At 42.1% G+C, this 24,074-nt stretch overlaps 1 protein-coding gene across 12 annotated transcripts in view; it reads right to left on the bottom strand.

Moving 5' to 3' along the window:
- The window catches only part of DAB1 (DAB adaptor protein 1), a 1,162,683-nt gene that overhangs the window by 49,682 nt on the left and 1,088,927 nt on the right, over nucleotides 1–24,074 (bottom strand). For 11 of the 12 annotated variants that reach the window (XM_073643725.1, XM_073643713.1, XM_073643715.1 and 8 more), the window contains one exon: nucleotides 8,371–8,430. The exons of the other annotated variant lie outside the window; for it this stretch is intronic. In XM_073643725.1, the coding sequence (XP_073499826.1) occupies nucleotides 8,371–8,430 (60 nt within the window). The remainder of the gene's footprint in view (nucleotides 1–8,370; nucleotides 8,431–24,074) is intronic. 12 annotated transcript variants of the gene reach the window in all.

The following is a 24,074-nucleotide window of genomic DNA, read 5'->3' on the forward strand; positions in this document are numbered from 1 at the left end:
CAGAAAGGCTTCTACATCATCCCCGGGGGTCATCTTCTGCAAGGTCCATCTTACCGTCTTCCTGACGTGGGAGTCATCAGTCGGCCCTGGGGGTGGGGCGGTTGCTCTGGATGGTGTCTGCCAGAAACTGTATCAGCTGTTGATGCTCCTGCTGGTGCTTTCGTTGCTCCTGCTGGTGCTGTTGCTGCAACTTTTGCTGCAACTGGATTTGTTGCAGCAACAGTTTGGTTGTCTCCTGGTGCTGCTGGTGCATCTGTTGTTGGCTCTGCACCAGGTGCTTAATGAGCTCCTCCATGCTGCCAGACTTCTCTGGCTGGCGGCCTTCACCCAGGACATCCACCGGTCTCTGTGGCAGGTACACGTGTTCCTGGAATCTTGCACGCACTCTCACACCAACTGTGGTAGGACGACTCACTCGCCCACTTCCGGAAGTAGTCTCTGGAACCCAGGTTTTCTTTGCAGGCTTTATTAACAGCATAAAGCTCGGCACTCCAGCAAAATAAACACAGCCTTACTGGCAAAACAACAAAACAAAAGATAAACTATAGCACAGTCCGTATATGTGTGTACGGGTCGCCCACACAGGCTATGTCCAGCCTTCAGCTCCCTCCTGAGCTATGGCTGTCCAGTCTGGAGACCTTGCCTCTCCAAACACAACTCAGAGAAAAAAAAACAGGACTGAACATTTAAACGTTGCTCAGCCCCACCCTGTAGTGGAGGTATGGGGAATGACTTCCCTCTCATCTCTATGTCATTCCCCTAAAACCACCCCCTTTAAGTGAGTTAACCCACCAGCATATAACATGCTGGCAGAAAGTCCATCGGTTTCAGTTCACACAAGCTAGCAACCTGTGCGACACATACCTCCCCTCATAGATCATACCAGTGACTGTTACAATATCTATCTATCTCATATCTATCTATCTATCTATGATATATATATTATATTTATCAATTAATCTATCTATTATCTATTACCTATTTATCTATCATTATCTATCTATCTATCTATCTATCATCTTCTATGTATTATCTATCTATCTATGATCTATCTATTATCTATCTATCATATATCTATCTATTATCTATCTATTTATCTATGATCTATCTATCTAGGTTCCATTCATATGAATGGGGACAAAAATGCCTTTTTTTACTACTATCAAGAGGCAATCCATTTTTTTTTTTAAGCTGCTGCACAACTGTTTTGTCCGGCCCAAAACATGGAGAACTGGATCTGATTATTTAACATAGAAGTCTATGGGAAATGGATCATAATGGATCGTCATCTGTGATGTCAAATGTTAACGGATCCATTTTTTAAGTAATGCACCTGCCCAGAACAATAGAGCTGATCGGAAAACCCTCTAGTGAAAATGGATTTGTTACAAACTGAACAAAACAGGTGCAAAACGGAAACCAAAGTGGCCTCCGTTATTGCTCCATTTGTAGTGGATACAGTTCTTTTAAATACTGGATACAATACAAACATATGACATCTGTACATGTGATCAGTGCCTGTGTAAATCCATATCAGAAGGACTATATCATCCTTTATGAATCTTTATACCAAATCAACACTCACCACCTCAGACTGACAGCTCCTCAGTGACCCTCCTCCCTGCTGCTACTGAGATCTCACATTGCTCAGTACAAGCTGCAACTGTCAGTGAAGTAGGGTGAGCGGAGACCAAATACACTTGGACTTTTAGGCCGGGGTCACACGGCTGTCAATTCTCTCATCGGGGGCCAATTATGCAAATACTCTCAGATCAAACTCAGAATTTGATCTGAGTGTCAGTGCACTGATTGTCTCGCATGAAAGAATCTGAGAACAGGTGCAGAGGAGACAGAGAAAGTAATTTCTCCATCTTCTCCATTGCCGGCATGATCGGTAATCACACTGCACTCAGATGACATCCGAGTGCAGTCCGATGTTTCACACGCACCCATAGACTTTGCTTCAGTGTGTCAGCTTCCATGGCTGCACATATTGGGAGTTTTCAAAATATCCTAATCCATAAATGTTGTCCTGTGTCTTATGCCGCAATTACAGTCCAGAGACTGATCGCATCTGACATGGAAGATTTATAGATTTACTGTGAATCCGTAGTGCAGACGTCACCACGTATGATTAATGCTTTCATTAAGGCCAATGATATGCAGAGTATTACTGCTGCTCTGCACAAAAAGCCATTACTGTACCGACCTCATCTTCTCAGCAGCGTGCCAAAACCTTAAAGGGAAAGTCTCACCAGGCTGCACACCCCAACCCGCTTATATGGCCAGGTAGCACTTGTCAAGATAAGTCAAGCCATTCCTTTTCTTTATAAATTTCGTGGCTCCATAATCCATCCACAATGTTATCAATATGCAAATGAGGTTGCAAGTGCTCTGGGTGTAACAGAGCACTTCCCGAGTTTCAGCCTCCCCAGCTCAAGTCCTCCCCTTGCACCTTCAACTGCTGCTTGATTGACAGCTCACTGGCTGTATAACGTCAAGCGCTAGTGAAGGAAAACCTTGTGTCAGTCATGAAGCAGTGGGAGGTGCAAGATGGAGACTTGTGGAGCTGCGGATTCATATAAAGAAAGACATGGACTGATTGAGTCATCTTCACAAGAGATACCTGAGCTTATAAGAGGATTGGATGACGTGTCACCCAGTGCCAACTGCTACTGCTTAAAGGGACACTCCTTGTCTCATGAACAAACAAAGGGAAATACCCGTCTGACAGCAAGGTCCATTGTTGTTTGAAGTGTAGAGTGTGACTGTGACCGGGCCCATGCTGGAGGGAGCCCACCGGGCCCATGCTGGAGGGAGCCCACCAGGCCCATGCTGGAGGGGGCCCACCGGCACCAGTAGCTATTTCAGCTGGATGTGTGTCCGAGGATGCACATTCAGCTGAAAAGTATCGCGGTGCAGAGACCTGCTGGTTCCTGCACTGCTATACACACCGCTGGCCAATCAGAAGCTGGCAGCTGACCTCAGTGCGCAAGTCACTGGAGGCGCCTGTCTGTAACATCATGCGCTGCCCGACGCGTGCATGCTGAATTCAGCTGCTGTCGTGGGAGCGGGGGAAGGGGAGTAGAATCGTTTATTTTTTCTTATATTTGTTGGAGAAGGGACGCAGAACAGGGAAATTATTACTGGAAGGGGCCCAGGATGAGGGACGTTATACCAGGATGGGGATATATATATTAATGGAAGGGGCCCAGGATGGGGAACATATATTACTGGAAGGGGACAAGGATGGGGGACATTATATAAGGAAGGGGCCCAGGATGAAGGACGTTATACCAGGATGGGGGATATAAATTAGTGGAAGGGGCCCAAGATTGGGGACATTATGCAAGGAAGGGGCCCAGGATGAAGGACGTTATACTAGGATGGGGGATATACAGTTAAGCTCAAAAGTTTACATACCCCGGCAGAATTTTTCCTTTCTTGGCCTTGTTTCAGAGAATATGAATGATCACAAAAAAACTTTTCCTCCACTCATGGTTATTGGTTGGGTGAAGCCACTTATTGTCAAACTACTGTGATTTCTATTTTTAAATCTTAATGACAACCAAAGACATCCAAATGACCCTTATACCAGGATGAGGGACATAAATTACTGGAAGGGGCCCAGGATGGGGACATAATATCAGTATGGGGAATATATATTACTGGAAGGGGCCCAGGATGGGGGACATTATATCAGGATTGGGGACATATATTACTGGAAGGGGCCCAGGATTTGGGACATTATACCAGGATGAGGGACATAAATTACTGGAAGGGGCCCAGGATGGGGACATAATATCAGTATGGGGAACAGGGCCGGCGTCAGCACCCGGCGCACCAGGGCAAGTGCCAGGGCCCTGAGCAGGCAGGGGGGCCCACTGGCGGTCGCGCACCCCGCTGGGGCCAGTATTCCGTATGGAGCCTTATATGGGGGCCAGTATTCCGTATGGAGCCTTATATGGGGGCCAGTATTCCGTATGGAGCCTTATATGGGGGCCAGTATTCCGTATGGAGCGTTATATGGGGGCCAGTATTCCGTATGGGGCCTTATATAGGGGCCAGTATTCCGTATGGGGGCCAGTATTCCGTATGGGGCCTTATATGGGGGCCAGTATTCCGTATGGAGCCTTATATGGGGGCCAGTATTCCGTATGGAGCCTTATATGGGGACCAGTATTCCGTATGGGGCCTTATATAGGGGCCAGTATTCCGTATGGGGCCTTATATGGGGGCCAGTATTCCGTATGGGGGCCAGTATTCCGTATGGGGCCTTATATGGGGGCCAGTATTCCGTATGGAGCCTTATATGGGGGCCAGTATTCCGTATGGGGCCTTATATGGGGGCCAGTATTCCGTATGGAGCCTTATATGGGGGCCAGTATTCCGTATGGAGCCTTATATGGGGGCCAGTATACTGTGTGGAGCGATTCGCCGGTTTCTGAGCTATTGTGGAATTTACAATAGATATCACTCATGTAATGTAAGAAGTGAAATCTTTTTCATTGTACTATATATGCTGTGTATTTCTCTGCGGTATCTGTGCATCATGAATCCTGGTATGTATTAAAGGGGCCCACTGAGACTCTTTCGCCCGGGGCCCAGAAAAACCCGGAGCCGGCCCTGATGGGGAATATATATTACTGGAAGGGGCCCAGGATGGGGGACATTATACCAGAATGGGAGACATATATTACTGGAAGGGGCCGAGGATTGGGGACATTATACAAGGAAGGGGCCCAGGATGGGGGGCATTATATCAGTATGGGGGACATATATTACTGGAAGGGGCCTAGGGTGGGGGACATTATATCAGGATGGGAGACATATATAACTGGAAGGGGCCAGGATGGTGGGCATAATATCGGGACGGGAGACATATATTACTGGAAGGGGCCAAGGATTTGGGACATTATACCAGGATGGGGGACATATATTACTGGAAGGGGCCCAGGATTGAGGATATTATTACTGGATGAGGGATATATATATTACTGGAAGGGACTCAGGATGGGGGACAATATACCAGGAAAATGTTCAGGATGGAGGACAATATACATAGAAAGGGCCCAGGATGGGGGACATTTTTTATTAGAAGGGGCCTGGATGGAGGACATTATAACAGGATGGGGGACATTATTACATGATAGGGTAAACACATATACATCTTTATAGGATCTAGAACACTACAACGGTACATACATCTGACAAACATGCAGGTCAGGTCCAAATTTTGCACTGGGCCCATCAGACACTAGTTACATCACTGGTCAGGGGTGTCTGGAGCAAGACCTGGTTTGATCAGGTGATTTCCTGAGGGACACATTCTAAAAGCAGCGGTCTCGGATAATACTCTCCCTTTAAATCCTGGAAAGCATTACTGAAATAATATAGTTATGTGTAATACAACTAAAAAATATCTGTTAATATTGAAAGTGAAATTATTCTTTATATTTGCATAAAATGTAAATATTTGTCTCTGGTATGAATCATGAGTTCCATTGTCTTATACTCCAATCACATCCAGAGCTGCATGTAGAATTCTGAAGCTGATAAAATTTATGATTCCTATTTGCCTAGTATCATTGAAAATTCATGGAGGGTGTAAATGAAAATCCAGCAGTTCTGTACATCAAAAAGCATTTATTACCATCAATCAAGGCAAAGACTCAGCTTCTATCCTAGTCCTGTGTCTAAATAACCTGGCGGGAAAAAAGTTCCTTTAGTGGATTGATCACTAAAGCTATGTCCATCTGCAAAACTGTGAATGCAGCTCTGGTTGTGTCTGGAGTATAATATGTGATGTAACTATGGAGGACAACCCCTGTCCGTACTCTACTCTCACACCTATTTTATGGGAGTAATTTGTGAATGTGGCTGATAAAATGTCAAAGCCATAAAACAGATTTGTATCGGAATGAAGAAACATTTGTTGCCATAAATGTAAATGGGAATTCTCGCTATTAAGCGTTATGGTCAGATGATTTGCGCATCTGTTGGAACATTTTTTTATAGGCTGATGACGCACAGAAGCGGCTCATCCACCAGCCCTGGCAATAACTACAATGTGACGGGTTCTGCATCCGACTGATATTCAGAAATCAACCTATGGTTCTGCAAGGTGTTTGTATGTTCTCCCTGTGTTTGTGTGGGTTTCCTTCGGGTTCTCCGGTTTCCTCCCACACTCCAAAGACATACTGATAGGGAATATAGATTGTGAGCCCCAATGGGGACAGTGATGATGTTTGTAGAGCGTTGTGGAATTAATGGAACTATATATAAGCAGAATAAAATAAATAATCATTCATTTGACTACACTCCTTAGATAACACAATCAGCTAAAAGTTTTCTCTCCTGAATTCTCCATTCACGCAAACACTCGACTGGACCGAGCATTCATGGATAATGTAAGGTGCTTTGGTACGGTATTTTACCTAATGTATATGGGGGAACCTTAAATGTAAGGTGGGCATATGCATATGATATGGCCGAGTGCTCATATAAAAATCGGCAGCGGATCGTGCATACGTGACGTGTGCTGCGGATGACGTGGTATTCTATGCACGCACAATTATCTTACATGCGATCGTTCTGTGCACGGAAAATATTAATCGGGAAATCTATACAGGCCAGTAAGTCAAAAATGCAGCCGATCAGAGGTCGTTTAACGGCCGCGATTGGTTCATATAAAAGTCTACAAAGTGTTGGTAAAATCTGGGTGTTGTAAGATACAACCAGTCTCCCCCAGATAAAAGAATGGTGGTTGAGTATAACAAGGCTGTTTACCAATGATGAGTTTTTGGTGAGTTTTTGACGCTGCGTAGTTTTGCTGCATCAACAACACAGCATCTAAGGCTATGTTCATACACGTTGGGTTTTGCAGCGTACTTTGCTGCAGATTTTAATGCAAATTTTCAGCTGCGTTTAGCAGTACCAGCAAAGTCTATGAGAAACCAGAATTCTCTGTTCACACAAGTTGGTTTTTTTTGTTGCTGCATATTTTGTGACTTGGTTGTGTTTTTGGACAAAAAAAGAGCATGTCACTTCTTTCAGCATTTTTGCAGCAGAAAACGCACCTGCGTTTTTGCAGCGTTTTTTCACCCATAGGAAGTAATGGGTTAGGGTAAAAAAAACACAGCAAAAAAGTAACAAAAAACGCACCAAAACCTGCGTTTTTAACTCAGCTGTTTTCCTGCCAGAGAAGAGTTAGCAGCAGAAAAAAAAAACACAACGTGTGTGAACATAGCCTTAGGCTACGTTCCCCCAATGAGATTTTGGTGAGCTTTTGAGGTTGCAGATTTTCTGCAGTATTGCTGCACCCATTAAGTAATATAGGTTACTTGTATTTCTTAAAAAATATGCAGCGTCAAAAACTCACCAAAAACTCATTGTGGGAATTTGACCTTACAGTTCCAGCCAAGTGGATGGGATTTATAGGAATTTCCTGCCCACTGTGCTTTTTTATTTTGGCTCGGAGTAAACTGATCTGCGGTGCGTGTTTCAGATCCACAACATGTCAATTTCTCTTGTGGGTACGCTGAGTTTTATGTGCACATTTTTCCCACAGACTTGCATTGGAATGATGGAAGAAGCACAATGTATGCAAAGATTTTAAACGCAGAAGGTGCAAAGTTCTCATCAGCAGAACAGAGTATTTCAGGAGAGAAGTGTGCTGATGTAAGGGTAGAAAATGACCTGCCCATGTGATCATTAGTTTGCTTTTTTAATAAGATTGACTTACATATATATATATATATATATATATATATATATATATATATATATATATATATATATATATATATACAGACTAGAACAATAACCCTCAAAAACACAATTATAAAGACAATTACATAAGACAGACTGAAGAAATAATAACAATAATAATACAAAAGAAAGAAAAGAATAGAAAAACATAACAAGTCCTCACCGTCTACCAGGCAGTCAGCTATCAAGGGCAATTCTTTAAAACTGAAACAGCGCCACTCTTATCAACAGGCCGTGTCTGGTATTGCAGTTCATTTCTTTTAAAGCCAATGAGGCTGATCTGCCATGTAGACAGGTGTGGCGCTGTTTTTAAAAAGCTTAGAAAAAAAAAATCTTTAAACAAAATAATGGAAAGTTACTAGTTAATGGTCTTGGCAGTCACACCCAGGGTGAGGTGATGTAGCAAATATGAAAGGAGAAGTCCATGCAGGTAGTAATCCCCTCCCCGGCCCATAGAGTACAGTAACTAATGTGCCCAAACTACACAGAGGCCAAAAAGATCCCCCTCCCCCCTGTATTATATTAAAGCTGAACACAGGAAAATCTTTTTATAGATGCAAACATCAATAAAAATGGCTTAAGATAAGAAATGATACGTACACTTATCGGCTGACTTTTTGGCACGTCATAGACACCTTCTTTCTTATGGCTGGTAGGGACCTAGAATTAAGTCAGATATGTTCTAGGTAAATATGGAATGTAAATGTATCACAGTCACACACAGAACAGACAGTTAGGTCAGGACAGGTACGAGACATACAGAGCTAGCTGGAGATCATGTATTCGATATCATATGGACATGGTGCAAAAACAGATCTACCGAAGCTCAAGAAGCTGAGAAGTCATTTCACATTTAATAAATACACAAAAAAATAAACCGTAAAGTAATATCATCGATTCCCGATGTGGAGGCTATTGATTTCTATAGGCATCATGTAATACTCCTTTACTATAGGCTAAAATAACTTTTATTCTACTTCTTCTGAGTATAGCAGCTAATGGTGGGAAAACCCAGCAGCAGAATCCCCCACCATAATCAAAACATTATTGTTACATGTAGCAAAACCCTCATAGACATAAGAACTACTGGATATCCACATGTATTAACAACATATGTCATACACATCTCCCCACAGAGTACCATGAAATCATGAGGTTTTCTTTTTAATTTTAAGAATCTTATTTAGATTTTATGCTTAGGTCTAGGATTTTATAGCTACATCACTGATCAGAACAACAGAGCAGATGACAAGTGTTCAGACTGATGACCATCGCCATAACTGCCCCTGTGACACAAGCTATGCCTCTGCTGGAGGGACTACAGGTGCCAGATTAGGAGGTTAGGAAGCACAGGCTGGTCAGAGGATGACCAAATAAGATTAGATAGATACATAATAGATAGATGATAGATAGATGATAGATAATAGATAGATAACATACAGACCAAAAGTTTGGACACACCTTCTTATTTAAAGATGTTTCAGTATTTTCATGACTATGAAAATTGTACATTCACACTGAAGGCATCAAAACTATGAATTAACACATGTGGAATTATATACTTAACAAAAAAGTGTGAAACAACTGAAAATATCTCTTATATTCTAGGTTCTTCAAAGTAGCCACCTTTTGCTTTGATGACTGCTTTGCACACTCTTGGCATTCTCTTGATGAGCTTCAAGAGGTAGTCATCGGAAATGGTTTTCACTTCACAGGTGTGCCCTGTTAGGTTTAATAAGTGGGATTTCTGCCTTATAAATGGGGTTGGGACCATCAGTTGTGTTGTGCAGAAGTCAGGTGTATACACAGCTGATAGTCCTACTGAATAGACTGTTAGATTTTGTATTATGGCAAGAAAAAAGCAGCTAAGTTAAGAAAAACGAGTGGCCATCATTACTTTAAGAAATGAAGGTCAGTCAGTCTGAAAAATTGGGCAAACTTTGAAAGTGTCCCCAAGTGCAGTTGCAAAAACCATCAAGTGCTACAAAGAAACTGGCTCACATGAGGACCGCCCCAGGAAAGGAAGACCAAGAGTCACCTCTGCTTCTGAGGATAAGTTTATCCGAGTCACCAGTCTCAGAAATCGCAGGTTAACAGCAGCTCAGATTAGAGACCAGGTCAATGCCACACAGAGTTCTAGCAGCAGACACATCTCTTCAACAACTGTTAAGAGGAGACTTTGTGCAGCAGGCCTTCATAGTAAAATAGCTGCTAGGAAACCACTGCTAAGGACAGGCAACAAGCAGAAGAGACTTGTTTGGGCTAAAGAACACAAGGAATGGACATTATACCAGTGGAAATCTGTGCTTTGGTCTGATGAGTCTAAATTTGAGATCTTTGGTTCCAACCACCGTGTCTTTGTGCGACGCAGAAAAGGTGAACGGATGGACTCTACATGCCTGGTTCCCACCGTGAAGCATGGAGGAGGAGGTGTGATGGTGTGGGGGTGCTTTGCTGGTGACACTGTTGGGGATTTATTCAAAATTGAAGGCATTCTGAACCAGCATGGCTACCACAGCATCTTGCAGCGGCATGCTATTCCATCCGGTTTGCGTTTAGTTGGACCATCATTTATTTTTCAGCAGGACAATGACCCCAAACACACCTCCAGGCTGTGTAAGGGCTATTTGACCAAAAGGAGAGTGATGGGGGGCTACACCAGATGACCTGACCTCCACAGTCACCAGACCTGAACCCAATCGAGATGGTTTGGGGTGAGCTGGACCGCAGAGTGAAGGCAAAAGGGCCAACAAGTGCTAAGCATCTCTGGGAACTCCTTCAAGATTGTTGGAAGACCATTTCCGGTGACTACCTCTTGAAGCTCATCAAGAGAATGCCAAGAGTGTGCAAAGCAGTCATCAGAGCAAAAGGTGGCTACTCTGAAGAACCTAGAATATAAGACATATTTTCAGTTGTTTCACACTTTTTTGTTAAGTATATAATTCCACATGTGGTAATTCATAGTTTTGATGCCTTCAGTGTGAATGTACAATTGTCATAGTCATGAAAATACAGAAAAATCTTTAAATGAGAAGGTGTGTCCAAACTTTTGGTCTGTACTGTATATAGATAGATAGATAGATAGATAATAGATAAATAATAGATGATAGACAGATAGATGATAGATAGATAGATAATAGACAGATAATAGATAGATAATAGATAGATAATAGATATACAGATAATAGATAGATAATAGATAGATAATACATAGATAGATAAAACATAGATAGATAATAGATAGATCAGTCTTACGTGACAGTTTGGAAGTAGATATCTGTGAATGGTGAAGGTTAATATAAAAGGAAGGCAGCACTTCAATATCAAAAGATTTTGAAAAAAAAAGACTTTATTAAGCCCAAATGGCAATGTTTCGGTTCATAGAACCTTTAGTCTGTGACTTGTGAAGGATATGACATATTGTGCAACCAAGCTGGCAGAAGAAGACTTTTGCTATTCATTCAGAGTGAGAGCAGCAGCACAGAGTATCTAAGGAGAGATCTACACTCTGCTGTTATTGAGGACAGGGCTGTATGTGGTGAGTCATCATGGGAGGCAAGATATGGAGAGAAATAGGAGATCATCGTATACCCAGCAGAGTTAACCAGCAGCACAGAGTATTTTAGGAGAGAAGTGTTCTGATTTTGAAGAGGGCATATAACAGGGGGAAATGCCATGGTAAAAAGATGGGAATGAAAACAGTATAGAGGTTATAGCCTGGCTGTTACAGAGTCCCTGGCAGCACAGAGTATTTCAGGTGAGGATTGTGCAGAGCTTGTGGGATGCACTAATGCTGCTAATGAGGACAGACCTGCACGTGGCCAGGCATGATGTCAGGAAGGGAATGAGGACAAGTGGGAGATCACTGAGGACTGAGAAGATGTAACCAGCAGCACAGAGTATTTTAGGAGAGGTGTGATGATATTGAGGGAGGCAGTGATCTGTTGAATTGTGATGATGCTAGAGAGCCCAGGTGAGATGATAGGGATGAATACAAAGGAGAAAAGGATATAGTACGAGGAACAAGGTCTCCCAGCAGCACAGAGTATTTCAGGGCAGAAATCTCCAGATTTTATGGGAGGCACTTATCGAGAAATTAGCACAAGTAGGAAGACACAGGCTGAGAGCTACCGAGTGGAAGGAACAGGGTGTCACAGCAGCACAGAGGATTTTAGAAGAAAAGAGTGTTGTTCTTTGCGAAGTCACAGACTGAAAGTATCACAGTATAAGAGCAGGATCCCCCCAAAGAACAGAAGTTTTGTGCTTGACTACACAGTACTACACAATCAGATTACATGATGCTACATTGTTGCACCACAGTAGTCAATGGCAAACTGTGACCTGACCCGTTCAGAGCTGACATAGTGCGGTATCACAATCTGCAGCATTATATCATGGAATAAATCCATTGCGACAATATTATCCGGCAGACACCGGTCACAGGCTGCGGATGAGGAACAAACGGGACAAAAATGCTGAAAAAACAGCAACAAAATGAACAATTGAGATGCTCTTCAGACACAAAATCACTGGAGAATGAAGAGAGGTTGTAATAAGGGACATCATTAAATAGTAATTAATAGAACGATAGTGATTCCTGGAGAACGAGACTGAGCAGGTAATTAAGTGGTAACAGGCGCCAGGTGAGGGCGAAGCTGCCGCCATTGTATCCAGAGAGTCTCCTGCATCGTAATGTACATGAGGGTCCACAACCCACCGCTGCCGTCTACTAATGGCCGACAGGGCAGACCGGAAAACACACATGACACAGAATATAGAGGATACAGTCTATACTGCAGGGGAAAGTGAAGGACGGCGAGAGGAGAATGTAATGGAGGCTCCGGAAGGAAACGTAATATTCACAAAAAAGTTTATGTTTAACATAAAATGTACAAAGAAGTCAAAAAATAAAGCTGAAGGAGCAACTGTGATTGCATATATATAATCTACATAAAATCACTACAATACATTACATTACTGATCCTGTACTGATCCTGAGTTACATCCTGTATTATCCTCCAGAGCTGCACTCACTATTCTGCTGGTGCAGTCATTGTGTACATACATTATATTACTGATCCTGTACTGATCCTGAGTTACATCCTGTATTATACTCCAGAGCTGCACTCACTATTCTGCTGGTGCAGTCACTGTGTACATACATTACATTACTGATCCTGTACTGATCCTGAGTTACATCCTGTATTATACTCCAGAGCTGCACTCACTATTCTGCTGGTGCAGTGACTGTGTACATACATTACATTACTGACCCTATACTGATCCTGAGCTACATTCTGCATTATACTCCAGAGCTGCACTCACTATTCTGCTGGTGCAGTGACTGTGTACATACATTACATTACTTATCCTGTACTGATCCTGAGTTACATCCTGTATTATACTCCAGAGCTGCACTCACTATTCTGCTGGTGCAGTCACTGTGTACATACATTACATTACTTATCCTGTACTGATCCTGAGTTACATCCTGTATTATACTCCAGAGATGCACTCACTATTCTGCTGGTGCAGTCACTGTGTACATACATTACATTACTGATCCTATACTGATCCTGAGTTACATCCTGTATTATACTCCAGAGCTGCACTCACTATTCTGCTGGTGCAGTCACTGTGTACATACATTACATTACTTATCCTGTACTGATCCTGAGCTACATCCTGTATTATACTCCAGAGCTGCACTCACTATTCTGCTGGTGCAGTGACTGTGTACATACATTACATTACTGATCCTATACTGATCCTGAGCTACATTCTGCATTATACTCCAGAGCTGCACTCATTATTCTGCTGGTGCAGTCACTGTGTACATACATTACTGATCCTGAGTTATATCCTGTATTATACTCGAGAGCTGCACTCACTATTCTGCTGGTGCAGTCACTGTGTACATACATTACATTACTGATCCTGTACTGATCCTGAGCTACATTCTGCATTATACTCCAGAGCTGCACTCACTATTCTGCTAGTGCAGTCACTGTGTACATACATTACATTACTTATCCTGTACTGATCCTGAGTTACATCCCGTATTATACTCCAGAGCTGGACTCACTATTCTGCTGGTGCAGTCACTGTGTACATACATTACATTACTGATCCTATACTGATCCTGAGCTACATTCTGCATTATACTCCAGAGCTGCACTCACTATTCTGCTGGTGCAGTCACTGTGTACATACATTACTGATCCTGAGTTATATCCGGTATTATACTCCAGAGCTGCACTCACTATTCTGCTGGTGCAGTCACTGTGTACATACATTACATTACTGATCCTGAGTTACATCCTGTATTATACTCCAGAGCTGCACTCACTATTCGGCTGGTGCAGTCACTGTGTACATACATTACATTACTGATCCTGTACTGATCCTGAGTTATATCCTGTATTATACTCCAGAGCTGCACTCACTATTCTGCTGGTGCAGTCATTGTGTACATACATTATATTACTGATCCTGTACTGATCCTGAGTTATATCCTGTATTATACTCCAGAGCTGCACTCACTATTCTGCTGGTGGAGTCACTGTGTACATACATTACATTACTGATCCTGAGTTACATCCTGTATTATACTCCAGAGCTGCACTCACTATTCTTCTGGTGCAGTCACTGTGTACATACATTACATTACTGATCCTGAGTTACATCCTGTATTATACTTCAGAGCTGCACTCACTATTCTGCTGGTGCAGTCACTGTACATACATTACATTACTGATCCTGTACTGATCCTGAGTTACATCCTGTATTATACTCCAGAGCTGCATTCACTATTCTGCTGGTGGAGTCAATGTACATACATTACATTACTGATCCTGTACTGAACCTGAGTTACCTCCTGTAATATACCCCAGAGCTGCGCTCGCTATTCTGCTGGTGCAGTCACTGTGTACATACATTACATTACTGATCCTGAGTTACATCCTGTATTATACCCCAGAGCTGCACTCACTATTCTGGTGGTGCAGTCACTGTGTACATACATTACATTACTGATCCTGTACTGATCCTGAGTTACATCCTGTATTATACTTCAGAGCTGCACTCACTATTCTGCTGGTGTAGTCACTGTGTACATACATTACATTACTGATCCTGTACTGATCCTGAGTTACATCCTGTATTATACTCCAGAGCTGCACTCACTATTCTGCTGCTGCAGTCACTGTGTACATACATTACATTACTGATCCTGTACTGATCCTGAGTTACATCTTGTATTATACTCCAGAGCTGCACTCACTATTCTACTGGTGGAGTCACTGTGAACATACATTACATTACTGATCCTGAGTTACATCCTGTGTTATACTTCAGAGCTGCACTCACTATTCTGCTGGTGCAGTCACTGTGTACATACATTACATTACTGATCCTGTACAGATCCTGAGTTACATCCTGTATTATACTCCAGAGCAGCACTCACTATTCTGCTGGTTCAGTCACTGTGTACATACATTACATTACTGATCCTGAGTTACATCCTGTATTATACCCCAGAGCTGCACTCACTATTCTGCTGGTGCAGTCACTGTGTACATACATTACATTACTGATCGTGTACTGATCCTGAGTTATATCGTGTATTATACTCCAGAGCAGCACTCACTATTCTGCTGGTGCAGTCACTGTGTACATACATTACATTACTGATCCTGTACAGATCCTGAGTTACATGCTGTATTATACTCCAGAGCTGCACTCACTATTCTGCTGGTGCAGTGACTGTGTACATACATTACATTACTGATCCTATACTGATCCTGAGCTACATTCTGCATTATACTCCAGAGCTGCACTCACTATTCTGCTGGTGCAGTGACTGTGTACATACATTACATTACTTATCCTGTACTGATCCTGAGTTACATCCTGTATTATACTCCAGAGCTGCACTCACTATTCTGCTGGTGCAGTCACTGTGTACATACATTACATTACTGATCCTATACTGATCCTGAGTTACATCCTGTATTATACTCCAGAGCTGCACTCACTATTCTGCTGGTGCAGTCACTGTGTACATACATTACATTACTTATCCTGTACTGATCCTGAGCTACATCCTGTATTATACTCCAGAGCTGCACTCACTATTCTGCTGGTGCAGTGACTGTGTACATACATTACATTACTGATCCTATACTGATCCTGAGCTACATTCTGCATTATACTCCAGAGCTTCACTCACTATTCTGCTGGTGGAGTCACTGTGTACATACATTACATTACTTATCCTGTACTGATCCTGAGTTACATCCTGTATTATACTCCAGAGATGCACTCACTATTCTGCTGGTGCAGTCACTGTGTACATACATTACATTACTGATCCTATACTGATCCTGAGTTACATCCTGTATTATACTCCAGAGCTGCACTCACTATTCTGCTGGTGCAGTGACTGTGTACATACATTACATTACTGATCCTATACTGATCCTGAGCTACATTCTGCATTATACTCCAGAGCTGCACTCACTATTCTGCTGGTGCAGTCACTGTGTACATACATTACATTACTTATCCTGTACTGATCCTGAGTTACATCCTGTATTATACTCCAGAGATGCACTCACTATTCTGCTGGTGCAGTCACTGTGTACATACATTACATTACTGATCCTATACTGATCCTGAGTTACATCCTGTATTATACTCCAGAGCTGCACTCACTATTCTGCTGGTGCAGTCACTGTGTACATACATTACATTACTTATCCTGTACTGATCCTGAGCTACATCCTGTATTATACTCCAGAGCTGCACTCACTATTCTGCTGGTGCAGTGACTGTGTACATACATTACATTACTGATCCTATACTGATCCTGAGCTACATTCTGCATTATACTCCAGAGCTGCACTCATTATTCTGCTGGTGCAGTCACTGTGTACATACATTACTGATCCTGAGTTATATCCTGTATTATACTCGAGAGCTGCACTCACTATTCTGCTGGTGCAGTCACTGTGTACATACATTACATTACTGATCCTGTACTGATCCTGAGCTACATTCTGCATTATACTCCAGAGCTGCACTCACTATTCTGCTAGTGCAGTCACTGTGTACATACATTACATTACTTATCCTGTACTGATCCTGAGTTACATCCCGTATTATACTCCAGAGCTGGACTCACTATTCTGCTGGTGCAGTCACTGTGTACATACATTACATTACTGATCCTATACTGATCCTGAGCTACATTCTGCATTATACTCCAGAGCTGCACTCACTATTCTGCTGGTGCAGTCACTGTGTACATACATTACTGATCCTGAGTTATATCCGGTATTATACTCCAGAGCTGCACTCACTATTCTGCTGGTGCAGTCACTGTGTACATACATTACATTACTGATCCTGAGTTACATCCTGTATTATACTCCAGAGCTGCACTCACTATTCGGCTGGTGCAGTCACTGTGTACATACATTACATTACTGATCCTGTACTGATCCTGAGTTATATCCTGTATTATACTCCAGAGCTGCACTCACTATTCTGCTGGTGCAGTCATTGTGTACATACATTATATTACTGATCCTGTACTGATCCTGAGTTATATCCTGTATTATACTCCAGAGCTGCACTCACTATTCTGCTGGTGCAGTCACTGTGTACATACATTACATTACTGATCCTGTACTGATCCTGAGTTACATCTTGTATTATACTTCAGAGCTGCACTCACTATTCTGCTGGTGCAGTCACTGTGTATATACATTACATTACTGATCCTGAGTTACATCTTGTATTATACTCCAGAGCTGCACTCACTATTCTGCTGGTGCAGTCACTGTGTATATACATTACATTACTGATCCTGAGTTACATCTTGTATTATACTCCAGAGCTGCACTCACTATTCTGCTGGTGGAGTCACTGTGTACATACATTACATTACTGATCCTGAGTTACATCCTGTATTATACTCCAGAGCTGCACTCACTATTCTTCTGGTGCAGTCACTGTGTACATACATTACATTACTGATCCTGAGTTACATCCTGTATTATACTTCAGAGCTGCACTCACTATTCTGCTGGTGCAGTCACTGTACATACATTACATTACTGATCCTGTACTGATCCTGAGTTACATCCTGTATTATACTCCAGAGCTGCATTCACTATTCTGCTGGTGGAGTCAATGTACATACATTACATTACTGATCCTGTACTGAACCTGAGTTACCTCCTGTAATATACCCCAGAGCTGCGCTCGCTATTCTGCTGGTGCAGTCACTGTGTACATACATTACATTACTGATCCTGAGTTACATCCTGTATTATACCCCAGAGCTGCACTCACTATTCTGGTGGTGCAGTCACTGTGTACATACATTACATTACTGATCCTGTACTGATCCTGAGTTACATCCTGTATTATACTCCAGAGCTGCACTCACTATTCTGCTGGTGTAGTCACTGTGTACATACATTACATTACTGATCCTGTACTGATCCTGAGTTACATCCTGTATTATACTCCAGAGCTGCACTCACTATTCTGCTGCTGCAGTCACTGTGTACATACATTACATTACTGATCCTGTACTGATCCTGAGTTACATCTTGTATTATACTCCAGAGCTGCACTCACTATTCTACTGGTGGAGTCACTGTGAACATACATTACATTACTGATCCTGAGTTACATCCTGTGTTATACTTCAGAGCTGCACTCACTATTCTGCTGGTGCAGTCACTGTGTACATACATTACATTACTGATCCTGTACAGATCCTGAGTTACATCCTGTATTATACTCCAGAGCAGCACTCACTATTCTGCTGGTTCAGTCACTGTGTACATACATTACATTACTGATCCTGAGTTACATCCTGTATTATACCCCAGAGCTGCACTCACTATTCTGCTGGTGCAGTCACTGTGTACATACATTACATTACTGATCGTGTACTGATCCTGAGTTATATCCTGTATTATACTCCAGAGCAGCACTCACTATTCTGCTGGTGCAGTCACTGTGTACATACATTACATTACTGATCCTGTACAGATCCTGAGTTACATGCTGTATTATACTCCAGAGCTGCACTCACTATTCTGCTGGTGCAGTGACTGTGTACATACATTACATTACTGATCCTATACTGATCCTGAGCTACATTCTGCATTATACTCCAGAGCTGCACTCACTATTCTGCTGGTGCAGTGACTGTGTACATACATTACATTACTTATCCTGTACTGATCCTGAGTTACATCCTGTATTATACTCCAGAGCTGCACTCACTATTCTGCTGGTGCAGTCACTGTGTACATACATTACATTACTGATCCTATACTGATCCTGAGTTACATCCTGTATTATACTCCAGAGCTGCACTCACTATTCTGCTGGTGCAGTCACTGTGTACATACATTACATTACTTATCCTGTACTGATCCTGAGCTACATCCTGTATTATACTCCAGAGCTGCACTCACTATTCTGCTGGTGCAGTGACTGTGTACATACATTACATTACTGATCCTATACTGATCCTGAGCTACATTCTGCATTATACTCCAGAGCTGCACTCACTATTCTGCTGGTGGAGTCACTGTGTACATACATTACATTACTGATCCTGAGTTACATCCTGTATTATACTCCAGAGCTGCACTCACTATTCTGCTGGTGCAGTCACTGTGTACATACATTACATTACTGATCCTGTACTGATCCTGAGTTACATCCTGTATTATACTCCAGAGCTGCACTCACTATTCTGCTGGTGCAGTCACTGTGTACATACATTACATTACTGATCCTGTACTGATCCTGAGCTACATTCTGCATTATACTCCAGAGCTGCACTCACTATTCTGCTGGTGCAGTCAATGTGTACAATCATTACATTACTTATCCTGTACTGATCCTGAGTTACATCCTGTATTATACTCCAGAGCTGCACTCACTATTCTGCTGGTGCAGTCACTGTGTACATACATTACATTAATGATCCTGTACTGATCCTGAGTTACATCCTGTATTATACTCCAGAGCTGCACTCACTATTCTGCTGGTGCAGTCACTGTGTACATACATTACATTACTGATCCTATACTGATCCTGAGTTACATCCTGTATTATACTCCAGAGCTGCACTCACTATTCTGCTGGTGCAGTCACTGTGTACATACATTACATTACTTATCCTGTACTGATCCTGAGCTACATCCTGTATTATACTCCAGAGCTGCACTCACTATTCTGCTGGTGCAGTGACTGTGTACATACATTACATTACTGATCCTATACTGATCCTGAGCTACATTCTGCATTATACTCCAGAGCTGCACTCACTATTCTGCTGGTGGAGTCACTGTGTACATACATTACATTACTGATCCTGAGTTACATCCTGTATTATACTCCAGAGCTGCACTCACTATTCTGCTGGTGCAGTCACTGTGTACATACATTACATTACTGATCCTGTACTGATCCTGAGTTACATCCTGTATTATACTCCAGAGCTGCACTCACTATTCTGCTGGTGCAGTCACTGTGTACATACATTACATTACTGATCCTGTACTGATCCTGAGCTACATTCTGCATTATACTCCAGAGCTGCACTCAATATTCTGCTGGTGCAGTCACTGTGTACATACATTACATTACTGATCCTGTACTGATCCTGAGCTACATTCTGCATTATACTCCAGAGCTGCACTCACTATTCTGCTGGTGCAGTCACTGTGTACATACATTACATTAATGATCCTGTACTGATCCTGAGTTACATCCTGTATTATACTCCAGAGCTGCACTCACTATTCTGCTGGTGCAGTCAATGTGTACATACATTACATTACTTATCCTGTACTGATCCTGAGTTACATCCTGTATTATACTCCAGAGCTGCACCAGTACCAGGCTCTCACACAGGAGAGCCATGAAGAAATACAGCAAGATAAGACTTTGCCAGCAATGAATAACCTTGTAAGCCCTCAGAATCCTCCTGGATGGAGAAAGAAGAATGTTGTGAAGAAAAAACGGAGAGTGGTGGTCATGGGGGATTCCCTGTTAAGAGGAACAGAGGCCGCTATCTGCAGACCAGACATAACCTCAAGAGAAATGTGCTGTCTTCCAGGAGCAAAAATTAAAGATGTGTCTGACAGGATATCAAGACTCTTCAGACCTACAGATCACTACCCATTCCTGCTAATACATGTGGGGACAAATGACACCGCAAGAAAGGACCTGGAAACCATCTGCAGTGACTTTGAAGACTTAGGCAAGAAAGTGAAAGAATTGGGAGCGCAGGTGGTCTTCTCATCCATCCTCCCAGTGGATGGCCATGGAACAATGAGGTGGAATAAGATTCTACAGGTGAACAACTGGCTACGTCGATGGTGCCGTCAACAAGGATTTGGATTTCTGGATCACGGAATGAATTACCTATACGATGGACTACTTGCTAGAGATGGGGTGCACCTTACGAAGACTGGAAAACATGTATTTGGAAGTCGCCTTGCTACACTCATCAGAAGAGCTTTAAACTAGAACAATGTGGGAAGGGAAGCAAAAGGCCAGAAAAAGCCATACAGCTGACAAATACTATTGAGATCTCTGCTACTGGAAGTGGAAAGGAAGAACAAAGACAAAAAAATCTAAATAATAAAAATATGGGAGGAAGAGAAACCAATCACAAACTAAAATGTTTTTATACAAATGCACAAAGCATGGGCAACAAACAAGGAGAATTGGAACTACTAATGCAGGAAAAGAAATATGATGTCATTGGAATCACTGAAACTTGGTGGGACGATACACATGATTGGAATAAAAGGCTAAAAGGCTACAACTTATTTGCAAGAAACAGACTTGATAAACGAGGAGGAGGTGTTGCATTGTATGTTAGAAAAGCGTATATCTGCACAGAGATTGAAGCTTCAGAGACTGGGAGTTCTGTGGAAACTGTTTGGGTAAGAATACAAGGAGAGAACAACGGAAAGGACACCATTGTAGGCATTTACTACAGGCCACCTGGGCAAGCTGAAGATATGGATGAACTCTTTATGTATCAAATGACCAAGTTCTCCAAAAAATATGACGTAGTGGTCATGGGAGATTTCAACTATCCAGACATTTGTTGGGAATCTCTCTCAAGTAAAACTAACAGGTCAAGCAAATTCTTATCCTCTCTTGCTGACAACTTTATCTTCCAAAAGGTAGGGGAGAAAACAAGGGGATCTGCTACTTTGGATCTAATCCTTATAAACAGGGAGGAAATGGTTGAGGAGGTAAAGGTGGCTGGGACCCTAGGAGGCAGCGATCATGCTATTATAGAATTTTGGATAACTAGAGGAGGAAGACATGTGAGGACTCAAACTTCAAGGTTAGATTTTAGAAAGGCAGATTTTAAGAGACTCAGAAAGAGAATAGGAGGGATCCAATGGCTGGATGTCCTTAAGGACAAAAATGTCCAGGAAGGATGGGAAATTTTTAAAAATGAGATTCTCAAAGCACAATCGTTAACAATCCCGAAAAGTAGGAAGAATGGGAAGCATTTAAGGAAACCAGGATGGATGAACACAGAACTTAAACACATGCTAAAAAGAAAGAAAGAAATGTTTATTAAATGGAAAGAGGGAGGCATATCTAAAGAAGATTATAATGCAGTCTGCAGATCCTGCAGGGCACGTATCAGGTTAGCTAAAGCTGACAATGAATTAAGGCTTACAAGAGATGTCAAAAGCAATAAAAAAGGATTTTGGGGGTATGTCAAAAGTAAAAGAAAAGTCAAAGATGCTATAGGATTTTTACAGGATGAAAATGGAGAAATGGTAAGACAGGATGTTGAGAAGGCCGAACTTTTTAATTCCTATTTTGCATCTGTTTTCTCTCAGAAAGAAAATGTAACATCAACTGATCTTCACTGTCCTTTTAAAGGAATAGAGGAATCCAAGTTATCAGTAAACAGAAAGATTGTGAGGGAATATTTAGCTAACATAAATGAGTTCAAGTCTCCAGGTCCAGATGAATTACACCCCAGAGTACTGAAGGAGATCGTAGAAGAAATTTTAGAACCACTCTCCATAATCTTTGAAAATTCTTGGAGAACAGGAGAAGTCCCAGAAGACTGGAGAAGAGCAAATGTTGTTCCTATCTTCAAAAAGGGGAAGAAGGTGGACCCAGGGAACTATAGGCCGGTGAGTCTGACTTCTATACCAGGAAAGATCTTTGAACAAATTATTAAACAACATGTATGTAAGTACATGGATAAGAATGAAGTGATTAACCAGAGTCAGCATGGGTTTGTAACTAACAAGTCATGTCAGACTAACTTAATTTCCTTCTATGACAGAATCACTGACTGGGTGGATCAGGGAAATGCTGTAGATATAGTATATCTTGACTTCAGCAAAGCATTTGACAAAGTATCTCACATCATCCTTATTGAAAAAATGACCAAGTATGCAATGGACCAGGCAACTGTTAGGTGGATTCATAACTGGCTTAGTGATCGGACTCAAAGGGTGGTTGTAAATGGCTTCACATCCAGCTGGATGAATGTCTCAAGTGGGGTACCACAGGGCTCCGTCCTGGGACCTGTATTGTTCAACATCTTTATCAATGATTTAGATGAAGGAATTGAGGGTAAACTGATTAAATTTGCTGATGACACAAAGCTAGGAGGGATAGCTAATACTAGAGAAGAGAGAGAGAGGATTCAAAAAGACCTAAATAAACTGGAGCAGTGGGCAGCAACCAACAGAATGGTTTTTAACAGGGAAAAATGCAAAGTACTACATCTGGGCAATAAAAATGAAAAAAGCATATACAGAATGGGAGGAATAGAGCTAAGCAACAGTACATGTGAAAAAGACTTAGGTATACTAATAGATCATAGACTGAACATGAGTCAACAGTGTGATGCAGCAGCAAAAAAGGCAAATACAATTCTGGGATGTATTAACAGAAGTATACAGTCTAGATCACGTGAAGTCATTATCGGTCTTTACTCCTCTTTGGTCAGACCTCATCTGGAATACTGTGTACAGTTTTGGGCACCACATTTTAAAAAAGACATAGACAAACTGGAGCAAGTTCAGAGAAGAGCGACCAGAATGGTGACTGGTCTGCAAACCATGTCCTATGAGGAACGGTTGCAGGATTTGGGAATGTTTAGCATGCAAAAAAGAAGACTGAGAGGAGACTTAATAGCTGTCTACAAATATGTCAAGGGCTGTCACATTGTAGAAGGATCATCTTTATTCTCATTTGCACAAGGAAAG

This window comes from Phyllobates terribilis, unplaced genomic scaffold (genome assembly GCF_046119375.1).
Source record: "Phyllobates terribilis strain yellow unplaced genomic scaffold, ASM4611937v1 Scaffold_8__6_contigs__length_399053987, whole genome shotgun sequence".
Classification (NCBI taxonomy): domain Eukaryota; kingdom Metazoa; phylum Chordata; class Amphibia; order Anura; family Dendrobatidae; genus Phyllobates; species Phyllobates terribilis.